The sequence below is a fragment of the Pteropus vampyrus genome, unplaced genomic scaffold, assembly GCF_000151845.1.
Source record: "Pteropus vampyrus isolate Shadow unplaced genomic scaffold, Pvam_2.0 Scaffold41, whole genome shotgun sequence".
NCBI lineage: Eukaryota > Metazoa > Chordata > Mammalia > Chiroptera > Pteropodidae > Pteropus > Pteropus vampyrus.
The window spans coordinates 9,265,380-9,285,724 of NW_011888822.1; the positions used below are offsets into that span (position 1 = coordinate 9,265,380).

A 20,345-nucleotide genomic window follows, 5' to 3' on the forward strand; every position below is an offset into this window, starting at 1 on the left:
CTGCTCAAAAACAGGTCCCCTCTTTCATGTCTCTTTTTAAGAGTAAAGAGAGCTTTTGAAGAAATGCATTAGCAAACCACCCCCATTGGCCAGCTATGGGTCATATGTTTACCCCAAACCAATCCCCGGTAAGAGAAATGAAGTCATCATGACTAGCTTTGACCACAGCTTCACAACCAATGTGCGGATATAAAGCGGAATAGCAATCCTGAGCTAATGGCCCTCTCAGCCCCCAGTGCAGCCTGAGACTCTCCAGTGGTTACCTCAAACCCTTAGCAGCTTCATATACATTTACCCTGAGTACCATACAGACAATATCATTTTGTATATATTTTATGATATGAAAAAACATTGGGAAACACTGACTTAGAGACTAATCAAGATATCCCAAGTTACATGGGGGGTAATATTGATCTGTGAATAAATCAGTCAGTCCTCTCAGGATGGAAAAAGGAAAAAAAAAATGGCTTTTGGAAGCAGGCTTAGAAAATGACAACAAGAAGAAAACCTATAAGGGAGAAAACACATCCAATATTATGCTATACAACTGTCTTGTCTGTGTCCTGCTCCAGCTGCTGGTCTGACAGTTCCGACTTCCAAATGTTCCCTCCTCTAGAGTTCAACAGAGTGCAGGAGCAAGCAGGTATCTGTTAGCCAGGTTGAAGTCCTAGCTGAAGCAGGGGGTAGACAGAGGAAGATCTAGACCCCTGGCAGCCATGGCAGGAAGCCTGCACTGGGATCTGGCTTTTGCTTATTTGCCTGGTAGGCACTTTTAGAAGGGAGACAGAATGCTAACAGGATGCTGATGGTGAGTGCTGAACAGTTAAATGTGACCAAAGTCCTCTTTGAGGGGCTTCCTATAGCAATTCCAACTTATCTCTGAGTTAGGCTGGCCCTGTTGAAAGTCTATATCCAAATAAATTTGTAGGTCAATCCATCCTCTCTCCAATAACCATAAAGTTAACGAGGGACCAGCGGTTTCCATCATCTCTCAACTAATCAGTTCTGGTACCTTTCAAAATGAGACAATTGACAGTTTCATGGTTGCTTGTGGCTATGAAATCTCATCGAGACAACTCAGCTATGGTTAAATTATATTTGAGTTAATAAATATGGATTTAGAGGGCCAAATAAGCTTAAAGGCCTCAGGCATCTGAGATGAAAAAGAGAAAATCAATGGTGTGTCATTCTGTTCTTCTGTTCCAAGACTTATTCCTTCAATCAATCAATCAATCAATCAATGCCTTGGTGATTCCTTTCTAGCTTATGTAAATGAAGTTTAGAGCATTTACAGAAGTGATAAAGCAAAATTGTTGAAATTCACTAAATAACAAATGGGGAAACCATACAGTAATCGACAAGGAATATGTTCCAAGATCCCCAATGGATGCCTGAAACCAAAGATAGTAACAAACTCTATACATATATTATGTTTTTTTCCTGTACGCATATACTTATGGTAAAGTTTAATTTATAAATTAGGCACAGTAAGAAATTAACAATACTTAATAATAAAATAGAACAATTATAACAGTATACTGTAATGAAAGTTATGTGAATGTGGCATTAATAACTAAAAAAGGGTTACTTGGACACAAGTACCGTGATACCTCGACAGTCGATCTGATAACCAAGAAGGCTACTAACTGACTAACAGGCAGGGAGCATACATGGCGTGGAGACACTGGACAAAGGGATGATTCATGTCCTGGGCAGGATCAGGCAAGATGGTGCAAGATTTCATCACCTTAGTCATAAGAGGATGCAATTTAAAACATGAATTGTTTATTTCTGGAATTTTTCATTTAATATTTTCGGACTGCTGTTGACCACGTGTAACTGAAACTGTGGAAAGCGAAACCACAGATAAGGCGAGACTACTGTATGAAATCAGACAGTAAAAAGACATGTAAAAAGAAAGAACTGTTCTCAACTATTTCTAAATCTTAATACTTTTATACATGACAGAGGGGCTATGTAAAAACCTATCATTATGATACTTAGATTTTAACTAGCGATGCTTTGCATAAACTTATTCTAACTATATAAGGAAATTCCATACCACTCTGAGGTGATAAACATTTTCTAAGAGACTGAAATTTGTTCTCAAGTCTGGCTCTGAAAACATACAAACCAATTTATACTGTGGTAAAATGCAGAATATGCTTCTCCTGATGTTCTCAGGTGAGAACAATTCCAGCACTCTGAGCATTACGGACCTTAAGAAAGTTATGAAAATTGGACAGCTCCACTAATAAATGAAATAAATTAAAAATGGAGGTAAAATATAAAATTTTAGCTACTAGAATGGTATAAATCAAAAGTTTTTGGCTAAGATAGAAAAAGATTCTTGTTCATTCGGTGGCAGCATAAATTGGTACAACCATTTTTGAGGTCTAAATTCCTTCCAAACAAAGTATGTATCTCACAGAAATTCTCCCACACATATTGTACATATAAGACTGTTCATTGTTAAAATTGGAAACAACCTAAGTGTCCCTTAATAGGGGTCTGGTGAAATTAAATATAGTACATTCATACCATTGAATATACAAGTTATGAAAAATAATGAAATAGATCAGTATCTAAGAGATGTTAATAAGTAAATACATTGCAGAATAAAATGTATATGATGATTTCACCTCTGTAAAAAATTATAGTAATGTAATATGTATGTCACTATATGTTTAGAAAATATCTGATGATTATATCCCACTGATAAAGTACTTTCACTTTTAAGCTATGCATTTCTAAAACAATTAAATTTATGCCCTTAAGTTATTTTATTGATAAAAACTCTATGGTTCTGAAATGAGCACAAATATTACTTTTGAATCAATGGTAATCACATCAATAATAATCATTATTATTAAACAGACATACTAGATAAACACTTGGAGTACACTATTGCATGTTGGGTGCTGTGATATAAGGTTAAATTAAACAGAGCCCTGTTCTCCAGAAATACTCTATGAAATAGCCTGAATAGAAAGTTTTACATAATTACAAAAATTACATATTTTGCTATAAAATTTTTAATTCAGAATTATGAAAGTAAAAGAAGTAGAAACCTCTCCCTTCATCCACTTACATTTCCCAGGGGTAAAAATTATTCATGGTTTGGTGTATGTATTTTCAACTCTATTCCCCTAAGTACACATTCACACATTTCTTAGATCTATCTTGTCTATTTCTCTCTCTCTATATATATATACACACACATCTTGTATATTGTTCTGTTCTTTTGTTTTTACTCAAATACATATCACTGACAATTTTGGGGGGCTGTGACTTATAGCTTTACTTCATTCTTCACACTGATCTCAAAGAATTCCATGGTACAGAGGTACAGTTCACCTTTGAACAATACTGGAGCTTTAACCTAACTCTCTTACCCCTGCAAAGTCGAAAATCGCATATAACTTTGGACTCTCCCAAAACTTAACTACTGATAGACTGCTGTTGATTAGAAGCCTTACTGATAGCAGAAATAGTTGATTAACACATATTTTATGTTATATGTATTATATACTGTATTCTTACAATAAACTAAGCTAGACAAAAGAAAATGTTAACAAATCATGAGAAAGAGAAAATACATGTACGGTATTGGAAAAACTTGCATTTAAGTGGACCTGTGCAGTTCAAACTTGTCTTGTTCAAGGGTCAACTAGTACCATCATTTAATTAATAATTCTCCAATTCATGTCTCCACTGGCTTGCTATTTCAAAAAATGGTGCAATAAAAATCCTTGCGCATGTCAGAATGTCCCTATATGTGAGAATGTCATTAGGATGATTTTCTAAAATGGAAATGTTTGGTCAACAAGAGCACACCTTATAGTTTGATTGGATACGACTAAACTGTCCTACAAAAAGATTGTAACAATTTCCCAGATCAGTGATAACTTAATTTTTTCTGCTTCATAATATCCATCTCCTCTTATATCCTTATTTTAATTAACTTTATCTAGATGAGAAGAGAGCATCTCATTTCTAGGATGCTTTTCTTTTTCTTTTTTGCCTATTTTAGTAGTCAGAGCTTTTTTCTTAAACTACAATTTACTGAATTCTTGTCATTTCCCAGGCAATGGTCTAAGCAGTCACATGACATTCTCCCATTTAAACCTGATGACAATATTATGAGATATTATGTTCCCATTTTATAGATGAGAAAACTGATAATCAAAGGGATTAGGTATCATGCTCTGGGTCACCCAGCAAGTAAGGGATAAGGCACAAAATTGAAATTCACATCCATCTGATTCCAATATCCTTAGCTCCCAAAAGATATATGTAAATCACTCAAAGAAAATAGATTAAACTGTTCATCTCATTACAATGTCTATTAAAACAGACCAATATCATTAAATAGCTGTAAATAATGAATGAAGCTGCTTCCTGTTTCCCCTGTCTTTCTCATCACAGGTCCCTTATATCTGTAGCCCTCTACCTCATCCTCCCTCTGGAAAGGGGGTTGCTGGAGAAGGAGAGTGGAAAGCTCCAAATTTTGAGTTACTCACTCTGCTGCTCTTTACTTAATACTCAGTACCTCCCAGAGTGGCAGCACAGGGCATGGCCTAATTTCATGGGCAAGTGAGCCAAGCCAAGCCAGGAGGTGACACGTGAGCTTTAGCACATAACCAGTTCTCTGGTTTTCTATTTTCTTCTTTTTAAATCAAGGGAAACAGATGAAGTTATTTGCCAAATTTTCACTTGCTGAACTTCATTAAAATTGATAGAGATTTCCTAAAGAATATAATCTGTTGTGAAACCTAACCATATTATTGGTACTGAGTACTTATTTCAGGGTCATAATAAACTTTAGATGTGATGTTGAAGATTGTGGGGGAGAAAAGCTATGTGTAGTGAACACATTGGTTCATGGTTTTACTTTCTGGAAAAATTTCAGATATAGTCATATATATATATACACATACATATGTACAAGTATTTACACATTTTTTATATATGTACATTTACGTATACAAACATATGTACATATACAAAATTTATTTATTTACATATTTAAACATGACTTACTTAGCTTAGAGAAAATACACCATAAAAAAGGAGAAAAGTGAAAAAGATAGAAAAAACATAATTTGATTTACTTAAAACACACAATATACAGCATAAAGATATGGCAATAGTTTGCTATATCTGTTACCCAATGTAGTGTTTATGAGCCTGAAAAAAACTTAAACTGATGCAACTCGGTAGTGAATAAACGGCACTGTTCAAACTCTGGCACTAACATCTCAAAAAATTTTTTTAAAACTTAGAGTTGGCTTCTTTAATAAACTCAGAAATTTATTAAAGGAAAAAACACATTCACTAAAAAAAAAATCTCATTTCCAAAAAGAATTTGAGAGCAAAATCTTATGAGTTCGCCTGGAACTATACCTGGCATCAATACCTAGAAAAATTAATATATAAAAACCTTAAGGAAGAAAGAGCCCCATAAATATGAGTTGAGAGTTAAGATTCTTTATACTCTGACCCAATTGTTTCAAACTTAAACATTAATTTTGTTTAAAAATTGGCACTGGACCATTTTTTTTTAGAGTAAATATACTCTGTCTTCAGGAAATATTTGGGCAATATCTAGTATTACTTTTTGTTCTAGAGATTATGATTCTGAAATTATTAGAGGTTGATAATTAGACACAATAACTAGCTCTCGTAACTCAAAGGGTCAAACTCTCTTTATAATATTGTTTGTGCTTGCAAAATTTTTAAAAGCTTGGGTACAGCCAAAGACTTTGGAAAAGCAAGTTTTTAATTAAACACTAATGAAGACTACAAAAAATGTTGTTTTTTTCCTCCTGAGAATCCAAAGGATCTTTCCATCCTTAACTCTAGTGGATGGGAATGATCTGAGACAGGGTCAGAATGAAAAGCAACGTCCACAGAAAGCCAAAAGAGAAAGCAAAAGGTCTGAAACATCTGTCAGCATTGGTCAGGGAAAACAGGGCACCTTCCAGAGCTAACCACAGGGCTGGGCACAGGAAACAGCAATCACTTGACAGTTGGAGCTGACAAGAACTGCAGAAACTGCCAAATTCCCCACCCTGGGCTGGGCACAACTGGGACTTGCAGCTGGCTGGACACAAAAGCTAGGGTCCTTGGGTGAACCTGTTTTCATAGGGGCTGGAGGATATAACCTGTGTTGCTCTCTAAAGTGCTGCTTCCCGATGAAAATGGCCATCAGAGAACTCAAATGAATGTATTCTCAATCAACTTACACCGGCTTGGGGCTATTTTCCATAATGAAAAAAAATAAACACACATGTACATACACATTTCGACATGCTTGGCTTTTTTCCTGTATTAGGTTTCTAAAACTTCCCAGAATGCAAACACTCTCTTTGAATAGAGTCTCCCTAATATTGCTTCCCCCTCCTCCTCCAAATTCTTAGTGTCTTCCTACATCACATGCTGCCACCACTCATCCCCGGTCCCCATCATCTTTCAGCTGGACCTCGGAAAAGGCCTTTTAACTACTCCTACCTCTCCCCAGCCATTTCCCCAGAGTGGCTATGGCAAGATTATTCAAATGTAAAGCAGATTCTTTTGTTCATTTACTCAACAAATATTTCCATAGGACATACTAGGTTCCAGACACTGAGGATACTGGGGTGAACAAGGAAAAGTTCCTGCATGTCTTCAGCTAACATTCTGGTTGGTGAGACACAACAGGCCTATGAACAAATAAATCCTAATATCAGGTGGTGATAGTTACAGAGGAAAATAAAGCAGAGTAAAAGAATGGTCAGGGGTGGTCCCTGGTTGGGTGGCACATGAAGAAAGACCTACAGAAAGTGAGGGGGCAGCACGCCATGTGGGCTCCTGGGTGATGAGGTTCCTAGGCAGAGAAAAGTCCAAGGGTAAAGGCTCTGAAACTGAAATGTGCTTGGCTGGTTTAAGGGACAGCGGGGAGGCCAGTGTTGCTGGAGAAGTGTTAGAAGGGAAAAGAATGGTGGGAGTTTAGACCAGACGCTGAGTGTGTTTGCTGGGGGAGAGGGTGGAGGACCCCAGAGAAGGCCTTGTCCCTAGAGTAAGACTGGCTTTTCCTCAGAGTTGGGAAATCACTGGGAGGTTCTGAATGGGAGAATGACAGGATTGGATTTTGTTTTTAACAAAATCACTCTGGAGGCTGAGTTGAGAATTAGGAAAATGGCATTACCTATTTAATCTTAATGAGTTTATTAATTCTTGCTAGGATACAGGATTTTATGGAGAGATTAGAGACTGGGAAAGTCCAAGGAAGGACTCTCTGAGGGGAAATGTAGAAAAAGAAGAGGTTGAATGGTTTGCAAACTATATCCATTCTATATAATTGCTGGGTGAATGAGATTTGGATTTAGATAGATCTTTGCTCTTGGACAAGTTACTTAATAGCTCTGAACAATTTCCGCATTTGCCAAATGGGTTTAATAATACCATTTCAAGTCATTGTTAGGAAAATTCAATGAAATGGTAAATATAAAGTGCTTAACACTATGCGTGACACATAGGAAATATTCATCAAGTAGAAATAATCATAGCTAATACTTTTCAAATGCTTACCATAAGCCAGGCACCCTAGTAAGATCTTCATTTATGTGATCTAGTGTTGTCCTCTCAACAACCCTAGGAGGTAGGCACTATTATTGTCTCCATAACATATCCAAGAAAATGAGACATCGAGCTCATTAAATGTGGGTGTTTGAGCTTGAACTCTGGTCATAATTTGCACTCATAACTACTAACATGATAACTTTTGGCTTAGGATCAAGTTTGTACAAGGGGTCCATATTTTTGCATTTCCAAAACTACTATTTCTCAATGTTATTTTTAACTTTTATACCAAACTTGAAATGCAGATCTTATTTTATCCTTTGCAGGGGTAAAGTATCTGGCTCAGAACAATTAAGTAGCTTGGCTCAAGGTTACACAACTGGTAAATGATGAAGCTTTGATTTTAACCAGGTCCAGCTGACTACAGCCCAATCTATATCTCTATTTTATCAAGGCCCCTTTCTCGCTTAGATAATAAGCATCTAATCACATTTTAATGAGACAAACTAATTCCTGTGAAAATATTTGCTGGCTACGTTACTCAAGGGTAGCATGATGCTAATCATAACTGGGTATCCTTAGCAGTAGAAAATCTAAGGGTCATATGGGAGGAGAGTTTACACAGATGAGAAAGCAGTCTATGGAGCCCTGCAGCCTTCATGCATGAGAATCTGAAGCTCTTAGTCCTATGAAAGAGGGTTCGGGGTTGAGAGGAAGAAATTTTAATAGCTTTCTATTGGTGAGCAAGAAATAAAACAACTAAGTAGTTATGAACGTCGTTCACAGACTAATCCAAGAAGACAGCAGCATTAAGTTGTCAGAGTCTCCTGATAAAAAGTTGTAACATGAAACCATGTGGGCACAGTGTCTCTACACTGTGTTCAGTGGGCCCTTTTCCTGGTTTCCACTCTAGACTACAATTCTTAATCTGGGTTGAGTGAGAAAAAGGAGGAGACAAGGCTTCTGTAGATTTTAGAAGCTCTGAAAGTTATTTATGTGCATAAAAAATTGAGAACACAGCACATATGAAGATAATTATTTGCCAGGCATCCATTCACCCATCCATCCAGCCAGCCAGCCAGCCAGCCACATAGACAGCTAACATGTTTTTAGTGCTTTTAAATATCAATGCATTTAATTTTTATAACAATCCAAGGAAAATAACTCTTTGGGGGGTAGATGCCATAATTAAATTGAGTCTTAGAAAACTAACACGGAAACATAAGTTCAGGCAGTCTGAGTTGATTGACTTCATTGTTAAACACTAGGCTATGTTTCTACCCAATGTTTGTTGAATGAATGAATCAGTGAATAAATGATAAAATTCTACCTCTATGTGTTATTTAACTTTTAATAAATAAAGCAGTAAGTCAGTGGCAAAAGGTTGAGCATTGGAGTCAGCTAGAGCTCTGTTAAATTCTAGCACCATGACTTCTTAGTTAATAAGTGTATAAAACCACTAAAGTGGGATTCATGGGATCATCCTGAAAAGTTGTTAAGAGAACAAAGACAGATAAAGCACAACATCTGATAATGCTAAAAATCTAGCAGTTCTCCTGGTGAGTACATACCCTAGAGAAGCTCTTGATCATATGCACAAGGAGATGAATACAAAAAATTTCACTGTAGTGTTTTGGGACACTAACTCCATCAACAAGAGATTGATATATTCATGTAACTGAACACAAGGTTAAAACGAACTTAGAGATAAATTCCAAAAGCTTGTTGAGACAAAAATAAGGTAGCAAAATGACATATTCATATATAAATTTTACAAACATAAAAATATATATTGTTTATACAAAACAGAAACAGACCCTAGATATAGAGAACTAGCTGTTGGTTGCCAAAGGGAAGTGGCGGAGGGGGAGATAAAAAAGTGTATGTATATAGTCTACAGATACAAACATATATGGCAAAATTATAAAAACATGTCTGGGAATGAAAAACACCAACTTCAGGATATATTTAGGGAGATAGGGGAGATACAAAGGGAATTTCAACTTATTATATAACATTTTATTATATTACAGAAAAGTATCTAAAACAAACATAGCACAATATTAAGATGCCTTAAAACTGAGTGGTAGGTGCTTGAGTTTTAGCTACATTATCTTTTATAAAACCTAAAGGCTTTTTTTTTAAAAAAAAGATAATACAGGAAAAGTGCCAAACACAAGGCCTAGCACACAGCAGCTGTTTAATAATCAGTAGCTATTAGCTGAATCAAGACAGTGAGACTATATAAAAGCAGTAGTTAAGGAGAAATTAGTAATTTAAGCAATAAGCTTTGTACAAACAAAAGTTTTTTTCAAGGATGCCAGAATGTATATCTGTTATATTTATGTAGATACACACATATACATGATTATGTATAAAAGCTTAATTCTGCTTCCTCTCCATGTTATAAGTCATATGGTTTTGTTTATAAATTTTAGAACTATAGATCTTATTCCCTGTTTGAATCGTTGAGACTTTTCCACAATAACCAAATTGGACATCACAAATATAATGTTTAGAATAAACATAAGTAGGGGATAAATGGGAAGTTAATTTATGTTGTAGCTTCACCAAGATGAAATGAGAAAAACAAATACCAATTTGAAAAAGCAGGTGAGTCTATTTTTAACCTTGTGTTTTTCAAGATGGGCAGCAAAGGTTCAAAAACATTTTTCAAAGATCCTGACACTAATCTTGCTGATTTTAAATGACACTGTCTTTTAGAAATTTACTTATGTCAAGTGATGGGCTAAAATATTAAGATAGTTTTCCTTCCTAGTTTTAGGGTACCTTAGCATCTTAGTTCTCTGCCATGTAGTTGCAGTCTTTATTTACGAGGAAAGGTGGAAGATGAATTTTCTCAGTAATAAGTAGACTTGTATTTCATTTATCAGCCAAGTTTTTGATCTTTCCCATATGTGTTACTACTAGTAGCTGACTCCATGGCTACCCATCACTTTAACAGAGTGTAGAATCCAGTAAGGAGACAGCCCTGATAGGCCATCTTTTAAAGTTAGATTCTTCTACACCTTTCACATAAATGCGATCCTCACTTTCCACTTCCTTCCTCCTGGCCCCGCCTTAGTTCAGGCTTTGATTCTAGCACCTGTTGGGCAAGCATCTGTAGAAGATACTGTGATGTGTTGCCCAGATTTATTTCCTCAGCTGTCAGAATTGTGGTGAGCTGACAGCCCTCTGCTTTCAACTCCCTCTGGGAATTGCCCTCCTTGAGACAGAGCTGCCTAGTCTAAGGTCACATTGTCTTCTCAAGGGCAACCAATGATGGGTTGATGAAGATGAGGGGACAATTCCAACTGGGGACAATTCTTAGTTTCAGAGCTATCCTTGAGGTCAGCCGAGGCCTTCGTCGAGCCTGAATTGTAGCCTGCTTCTCTTTCTGCTTAATCCTACTTCTTTCTATTCTCTTCTATTGGCCTGGATCCTCAGAGTGCTCTTTAGTAAACTTTCTCCTTGTTAATCTCTGTTTCAGAGTCTGCTTCCTAAGGAACAAAATCTGCATCAGCAATTCATGGTAGAAATGCTTTTCCTGGCCCCTGTGGTTGAGTGCGTCATGCGACCTGCTCTGACCAATGGCTTATAAGAAGTGACATGAGCCACTTAAAGGCCACGCACTTAATTGCCAGTGCAAAGCTCCAAGGAGCTCTTTACTCTCTATCATGGCAAATGGCAATATTCAGGAATGTTCTGTGAGTCTGAATGACTGTGATGAGCAGAGCTTATAGTCAACCTGTAATTTGGTAGTGTAAACCAAAAATACATCTTTATTGTTTTAAGCCACTAAGGTCCTGGGGTCTGTTTGTTGCCATAGCAAAACCTATCCTATCTTGATTAATATACCTACATCAGCACAACAGCCTCCTAACTTCTCTTCTCTTCTTACCTCCACTATGCCACCTTCTCCCAAATCTATCAGCCTCACTCCTGTCAGTATAGTTCTCAACCAACCTTCCTCCTCCTGACAAAGTTCTGGAAAAAAAAAAAAACAAAAAACAAAACAAAACAAAAACACCCCATCATAATCCTAATCTTAAAATACAAGATCAATTAAGTTCAGATGTTATTCTCAAACAAAATTTCTGTCTGCCCCTCTCTCCCTCTCTCATCAGCCTTAAAAAACTCTTTTTATAATCCCTCAGAGCCATGTTTTCCCACATCTGAAATGCCATCTGTCTTTCTTCATCTACTTAACTCCTACTTGTCCTTCAAACCTCATCTTGAGAACCAGCTCCTCCAGGAAGCTTCCATGGCTTTCCTCCCTTCGCCTTGTGCTTTACCTCTGATTTAGACCCCCTCCACTCGGCATCTAGGGCATCATGAACAAAGCTTTTCTATAGAGTTTGATTTCCTTAACTGTCTCTTCTACTTGACAATATATTTCTTCAGGAAAGCAAGAATAACATCTATTTTGACTTTGTGTTTCTAACACCTTGGCACAGTAACTGGGACGTGGTGAACACATGATGATTTCTAGGTATGAATAGATGGACAAATGAATGAATCAATCTATAACTCCCATCATTATGTTCTACAAGGAAAGACCTAGTAAAGGTAAACTAAATATTCATCCTGAATATTTATTAGTTTCCTAGTGACTAGGTTTTTGATGAGAAAATTCTTCCATTTTCCTTCAAGTTCTGTTTTTCTATGATTAAATTCTAGTCTTTTCTTCCTCTAGCATTCTCTACCCAATACATTGCTTTTTTTCTAGTCCAGGGATTGGCAAGCTTTTGTTGTAAAAGGCCTGAGAGCAAACGTTTTCAATTTTGTGGTCAATACAGTTTTTGTATCAACTACTCAGCTCTAAGTAGTTGAGTCACAACTACTCAATTCTGCCACTGTAGTGAGAGAACAGCCATAGATAACATGCAAATGAATGAGCAGGGCTGTGTGCCAATAAAACTTTATTTACAAAAGCAAGAGGTCGTGTGCCAAGAAAACTTTACAAAAACAGAAGGTAGGCCAGTTTTTTCCTCCGGGTCAGAGTTTGTTAGTCCCTTATGTAGTCTATATAATGCAGAGGACTGTGGAGAGTGACTGGTGGGGACAAGTAAGGTATATATGATTTGAAATGCACACAGTTAACTGAATGCTCTGTGGGAATTTGCCATTTGGGAGACTTGGTCTTTCCCATCCAATGTGGTGGGACAAAAAGTTCAGGTATTACCAGTTTATGAATCATCAGAATCCTGGATATAGAGAGATTATCTCTTTAGAGACACTCGTGTAAACTGTCTATGACCACCTAGATTTTATGTATGAGCTTAAAGAAAATGTGGCTCTACTGTGTGGAACATAAGTCCAAATACTCAAAGTCCACCCTATACACACTGCTGTGGAAATTCCAGTCTCTCTTACTGAATATTTTCACATTTAAAGATGAGAATTCAGTATCCAGAGAACTAGTCTCACTTATAAAAACAATAATAATATCGTTTATCAAGAACCTTCTATGGATCTGGTATTAAGTTCTTTACATAACCAGGAGCTAACATTTATTGAGCATTTGCTTGTGCTAGGCAAGCAGGTACTACAGTTCTCCCCTTTTAACCACAAGGAAATGAGGCTCGGAGAGGGAAAGCAATTTGCTCAAAGTCAAATTTGTTCAAGTTTGAGCCTATAGCCTCTGCTGTGTTCTGCACTGGATATTACCCCCTCAGTGCCAGCTGCCTGCCTCAGGGAAGTAGACCCAGTCTCTTATGGTGACTTAAATATTCCAGATTCTCTCCATGTTGCCTCCTGCTGGAGATAATAACTCCATTCAGAGTTTGTATGAAATTCTACCTCTGAGACTTTGGGGAGGAAGAGAAAACTTCATCCCAACTCACAGACTGAGGGCTTTGTTAGAACATTTCACACTTAATAAAAAGCAAAGGGTGTTGACATTTTTTAAAACAACATTCTCCTGTCATTTTCCACCTTAATTGCTCATTAAACCTAATTAATAGCTATACTGTAACCCATCCAGGCGTGATATAAGCAGGACAGATACATGGCTGACAAATCAGTTTTTAGAATTTAGTCCCAAATTCAAGGTGAATATCCCATGTTTGCAAATTTAACCCAACTCAAACCTTCACTCGCAGAGTAAGACTCATCCTGCTTTTCATTTAGTTACATTACTACAGAAATGCCTTATAGTTAGTGTCATAATTATTCATACTTATTGGCAAATTAAGACACTTGCCTCTTAAAAATCTATAAGTGGAGGAAGTGTTCAATTACAAAGAAATTATGCCTTCTTGGCTTTGCCAACCAGACAATAATGTTGTTGCCAAACTCCTTATGAATAGGTGGGAGATCTTACTTCACTTATAGTACATGAATAAACAAAACACTCCAGGAGACGGCCAGGTATTTCACGTAATGGATATCTCCCACCCCACCCTTATTTCTCTCCAGAGTAATTGAGGTCTAGATTTCCTTACAAACAAGACTATTCAGACTAGAAGCAAGAAAAATGACACTTTTTATCATGAAGATGATAAAAACATTGGGTTCAGTAAAATATGTAACTCTATGGTGTGCATTTCCAGTTCAAATGCCAGGAAGCTGTGCAGTACAATGAAACATTCCCCTCTACAGTTTAGAATTCATAATTATGGGATAGCAATATGAGTTTCCTAATGATGGGTCTCCATCTCAACTCAAATTACTTACAAGAACCTTGCGGCAAATACTTACCAATGTATTCGTACATCAATCTTTGTACTTCTCTTGAAAAGCAACTATTTTATTTAAAGAGTTCTAGATTTGAGATTCCCTTGAAGGTGCAGAGGACACTGCTGAATGCATCTCAAGCGAGCATTGACTCTCTCTCATTGTTTAGCAACTACGTGGTCTTGGGGGCTGACCTCACTTCCAGCTTCAGAAATGGGTCTGTTCTTCCTTGTGCCTAAACCAATCAATATAATGCACTGTTTCTGAACGTTTTTATTCATTATTACCCCCTTAAGAAGCCTTTTTAGATATTTTTTGTTATCTAGTCCTCTCATATCATAATGCCACAAATATACTGTATATCTGTTTATGTATTGTATATCTGTGCTTTATACACAAAAAGAGTGAGCTTTTTTTACCCCTTCTTACCCTCAGGAAACTGTTTTTGCCTCTTGGAGGCCTATCGTTCCCACTGAGAATGCATGTATTATAATCCCATTCCCTGTGCCAACCAGTGCATGGCATTAGGAGTTGGCACAGACCCAAGTTAACCCATTAGAGTGTAAACTGGGAATTTTTTTGATAGTCGTTGGATATGAGAAACTTTCTTTCTATCTGGATGGGTTGATATGTGGGATCTAAGCCCTGGAACTGCTGCAGCTATCTGCTATCATGAGTCAAGAAACCAGCTGAGGATAAAGCCAACACACAAATAAAACAGGGCTAAAAGAATCATGGGGAACAAGCATGGTACCCTGATCAAACCATACATGAAGTTCATTCTACTGTTAGACTTTTCGGTTGTGTCAAAAATCTCTTCTTGGTATTCTATAGGTTAGAGTTGGGTTTTCTGTTACAATAAAAAATGCTAACAGAACAGATAACATTTATTGACTGCTTCCTAAACAAACTCTATGCACTGTGCTAAAAATCTTACATGTTAATTAATTCTCTTAGCAATCTCTGTGATTAAGTCCTGTGATTTTATAAACAATGAAACTGAAGCATAGTAAGATTAAGTAGTCATATACAGGCAGAAGTAGGATTCACTCCTATGGAGATTTAACTTGGAGCCGAAGGTATTAACCAGTTTATTTTACTGCCTTCGATTCTATACAATTTAAATCACTACTTTCCAGTTCAATATTTCAAAGGCTTTAGAGAAAATGGTGTTTCATTGCTAACATTAACTATGTTGTGTAATCTATGGTTCCTCTAAAGGTTTAAAATATTTAACAAACCTTATTTCTCCAAAGACACAGAAAACTTTAACCTTTAATTTTTTTTACTTATGATTCAATCTTCATAAAATGCCCATTGTTATTTTAGATATTCTTTATCATTATGAGAGGGTATTGGCTCAATCGCTACACATTTTACAAAAGAGAAAACCTGTATGTCAGTCCTTCAAGTTGCTGTTTTGCTTAAAAATAATTATCGATCAATCTTATAAAGAACCCACGGAGTCTCAGGTTTCTAGAACCTTCAATTCTGAATTGGTCACTAACAGTATAAGAGGTAATCTATAAGTCCCCTGAATCCTTGAGGAGAGAGGCATGGAGGCCGTCTGATGGCTACAACACTGGTGTTCTCCTTTTGAAAGTTTCTCAAACGTTACAAAGCAAAAACAAAACTATATCAGGGTCACTGCTCCTACAGACCAAACTGAACAACGATTTTCCAAAAGAGAAAAAGGCTGAGAGGCAGATACATCTCTGGCTTCAAAGAGCCAGGTGATCTGTGTAATATGGCCAGATGGGATATATCCACAGCTCCGTCTGGCTTTTGGATTCTTTCAAAATGCAAGACCTTGCAGACATGTTATTCAAAGCGAGAGTAGAGAAAGCACAAAGTAAAATGTTCCTCACATTTTAACAAGGATGATACAGATGTCAAGGATGACAAGGGGACACTGATTCTGTAGATGCCCACAGTTTAACTTCAGGTGCTGGTCTTTTCATTTTGCTTGATTGATGGAAAACTACGGCTTGTCAGAACCAGGGGCCTGATCACATATGGGACTCGGTACGGTGAGACAGAAATCACAGCCATAATGGGGGCAGGGTAGGGAGAATCTAGGAACTGTAACAAAGCTATTCCACATCACAGGAAAGAAAATGTGATACTATATTCCTATAGTAAACACCAGGTATAATCTTCTTAAATGCAATGTAGATTTTTTTTAACCTCGAAGATATTAACAACCAAAGCACAGGACTTTTAAATCCACAAATGACTGTTTTAAAAAAATCCAGGGAAGCTGTAGTCCCAGAGAGGATGCATGATCTCCTAGTTGAACAAAGTTGCTGCATTTTTTGCCTGCAGGATGGGACCTAGCAGAGAAATAAAGAGGCTGTGTTGTGTGACCGGGAGTAAATCCAAATGTAAACATTTCAAAGGTCAGCCAAGCCACCCCTCCTTCCCAGTCCATCATCCTCCTGCAAAATGTTCACAATTTGCTGTCTTTCCTTCCAAAAGCCAAGAGACACAGAATCAGCTTTTCCTGGCTCTGCCTTGCAAGTTGGGGCTGCCTGATGGAAAACTGAAATAAAATCAGAGGGAAGAATGCAAATCCATTAATGCCTCTTTGACTAAACTGGTGTGAAATCATTGCTTCTGAAATGCTCACCCCCAACCCCCAATGAGATAAAGAAGAAATCATCTGAATGTCAACGTTGCTTCCTGTAGACCCTCTGCTGCAAAGCTACAGCTTTCTTAGCTTAGTGCCAGCCAGTATACCATCACTCTACAACAGATGTCTGCAAATGCTGGGACTAACTCGCAAGTGTCCCCCGTGCCCGATGGGAAAAATTCACAAGCTTTATCAGGCAACAGTTACCCATAGCTGCTGAGCATTTGACCCAAGAGTAAGGGAGCCCGCTGGGAGTTTATAAAGAGAGAGGTAGAGAGAGAGAGAATAAAATCATACAGGTGGAACCGGCTTTCCACGAGCGCCTGGCATCCTGCAGGGGCCCTCGGGTGCCGCGTACTCTGCCTTACCTGGTACACATCCCGCAGCCCGCACCATGTCCGCAGCACCTGGTGACAAGCCCGCAGCCTGTCCGTGTACCATCTCCGCAGCGTGGACACGGTCAAGTTCCACACGAAGCGGCTGCCACTGAACAGCAAGTCCTCCACTCCACACATGAACACCGAAGCCATGCCTCCTCCTTCCCTCGGAACCCGGAGGTGCCTGGCTTCGGTAGATACAGCCCAGCGGGCCGACCACAACGGTCCCACCGCCTGGGCTCCCAAAGCTGGCTTCTGCGGGCAGCCGGGGGTCAAGCCTTCCACCAAAATGATCTTTCACCGTGCGTGCTGGCCAGGCTCAGGCGGCATGCCCCGGGATTGGGCGCCCGCCAACCAACGGCTGCGGCTGGCACACAGAAGCCCAGTGTCCACCCCCACCCGCTTGTTGGCAGCGCCGAGCAAGCTGCGCTAAGCTCCGCCAGGCGAGCCCTCCGCGCTGCGGGGGCACGGGAAGCCCTGGCCCGCGAGGACTCCCCCTGGCGCTCCTCGAGCGCGCTGGGCAGGGAGGGGGGCGGCGGGGAGTGGAACAACTCTTTGCAGGCAAAGAGGGGAGCTGCATTTCAGCGCACTTGGCTTTTGCACGTCCTGCACACACACATACGCACACATGCGCGCGCGCGCGCGCGCACACACACACACACACACACACACACACACGCACGCACACACGCACACCAGCCCGAGTCTCCTAATCTGCTTTAGGGAGCACCTTTACACTACAGGGTCTTTGCTTAGCATCTTGCTCTGTCCACACTGATTAATATCCCTGGGCAACCACAGATGAAAGAGAAAAAAAAATCCTCCGTAGCATCCCTTTGGACCCCACTCCCGGGGGAACAGCACTGAATGTTTCCTTGTTTGTGCTGGAGCCAAGAGATGAAGATACCAGTCTCAAAGCGACACTGTGCACGTGGCTTCAGAACCTGCCTTTGCTCCTAACTTGAGGGTCTCCAAGAAAATGACAACCTGTTTGTTGTTGCCAGCCAGGGGGCAGGTTCCCATACCCCTCGCACTGTGCTAATTCCAACGCAGCAGTCAATTCATGAAAAAAACAAAGAGGATTCTTGGTCTCTAGTAGATAGCGTCCAGTTACTGTTTGCTGGGAAACGTAAGCTCGCAGGAGAATCTTTGGTTTGATTCTGGAAAATTCACCTCTGGATATGTCTAGCAGCACAAACCAACCTGAATAGGTAGTTTATTCTTAACTCAAAAGCTAAGAAAACTGTTCCACCACTCGCGAAGTCACTTGATAATGGTTTTAGTTGTTGTCGTTTTTAAGTTCTCTCCCAGGAATTGATATTGCCTAAGGTGTTTGGAAAAGGCAGCCCAAGAATTTTGTCCCACATACCACCGGTCTCTGTTTTCCTTTAGAATGTGTGTAGATTTTAGTCCCATACACTACTACATTTCTCATAGCAAAAACACCGCAGCCAATTTCAGGATGTTGTTTTTTCCTGAATTCATCTGTAAGACAATTGTCTGTATTTTACTGGCAGTTTCACACCTGGGCTGTTATCTTTGCTATTAAGTAGCAGAAAGGTAAGGCGCCAAAGCCTTTCTCCTAAACTAGCTCAGAAGGCTTCAGAACAGATTATCGGCAAGTAAATCAGCTTTATTTCAGGTATCAAATGTGCTGTTGAAATCTTAATTCAGGTGAAACTCAATCAGTCAAAAGAACACAAAAATCTGTTCTCAAAGTATCTGTTGTTTTCAACGTGGCTATAATCGGGAAACATTTAAATGACATTTCTTCTTTTACTACTTTTTGCTTTTTATTACTAATAAAATTGCCTAAGAGTTTTTGTTGAATTAGCTAATAGGACACAAAATCTGATCTAAGATCTGCAAAGCTTTCTTCGTAGGAAATCTGTTCTATGTGCTCATTAGTATTAGCATTCTGATGATACTCTCCAAGATAAGGGTCACAGTGTTTATACAGAATCAGAATATACTAGGTCTTACTAAATCAAAAGAAAATAAACTAATTATAGTTTGAAAAAGAAATGTCATAATTCTAATGGAAAACTGTTGAACTTCAAAAATGGGCTATTTGTACAAGTGATTGGTGGTGGTATATTTATTTGTTTTAAATGGTGCAGTGTGATTGTGTTCTCGGAAGTGATGGGCAGCCAAGGGAATACCAGAATAAAACCTACAACAGGTCAATTATCTCTGTCTCATGACACCATCCTGTCTCAGAAGAGATGCTCTAGAAACAGCATGGCTATCATCTGTCTATGCAAGATCTCTTATCAGTGGTCAATTCCAAACTCAGTGATTTTCATTCAAAGTTTCCAAAGTTGGTGCTTACATTACTTTCTATAAAATAGGATGTGGTATGATATGGGTTCTCAAAGTGTGGTCCTTGAATCAGCAGCATCAACAACATCCCCTGGGAACTTGTTAGAGATTCAAGTTCTCAGGCTGCTCCAGATTCAGAAACTAGGGTGTGAGGTCAGGGATCTGAGTTATCACGCAGCCTCTGTGGGCTCTTAGTCATTCTAGAGTTGGAGAACCACTTTTGTAGGGCAGGGTAATTAGGAGCCAAGTCACCTGAGAGATACACCTGACTTAAATCCCTGCTCCTTAAGACCTGTGGGACCTTGTACAAACTCTTTAAACCCACATAGCCTCAATGTGCTCACCTGTAAAATGAGGTGGCAAAGGGTAAGCACCCAAAGAAACAAACTACTACCACCAACAAAATCAGGAGTTGTTTCATTTTTCTTCTAGTCAGATAAAACTGAATAAGTAAAAAGTGGTTTGTTTGTTTAAATTTCAGCTAATTATCTACATCTGCTTTCCTATTCCTTTCTGTGTGTTAACGTTGGTGGTAACTTGTTTTGGGAAGTAGCTCTGTCACTCTTGTTCAAGTTCCCTAAAAGCTTTTCGAAGCTCAATCTTCTCCACCACAGACAACTTTTCCCGAGGGCTCAGAAAAGTAGTGTATGCTCCAAGCTGGGTGCAAGTCAGGGAAAGACATCTTGTTCTCATCACTGTAAACGCTGATGCTGCTTCTTATCCAAGCAGCTTTCCTCTCCTACAGGAGAAGTTCAAAGCACTAGGACAAATGG

The 20,345-nt window shown here is 38.7% G+C and overlaps 1 protein-coding gene across 1 annotated transcript in view; it reads right to left on the reverse strand.

Moving 5' to 3' along the window:
- FRMD4B (FERM domain containing 4B) overlaps nucleotides 1-17,418 on the reverse strand; it is a 165,605-nt gene extending 148,187 nt beyond the window's left edge. The window contains exon 1 of the mRNA XM_011358508.2: nucleotides 17,242-17,418. Coding sequence (XP_011356810.1) covers nucleotides 17,242-17,403 — 162 coding nt within the window. The 5' untranslated portion in view covers nucleotides 17,404-17,418. The remainder of the gene's footprint in view (nucleotides 1-17,241) is intronic.
- Between the last annotated feature and the right edge of the window lie 2,927 nt (nucleotides 17,419-20,345).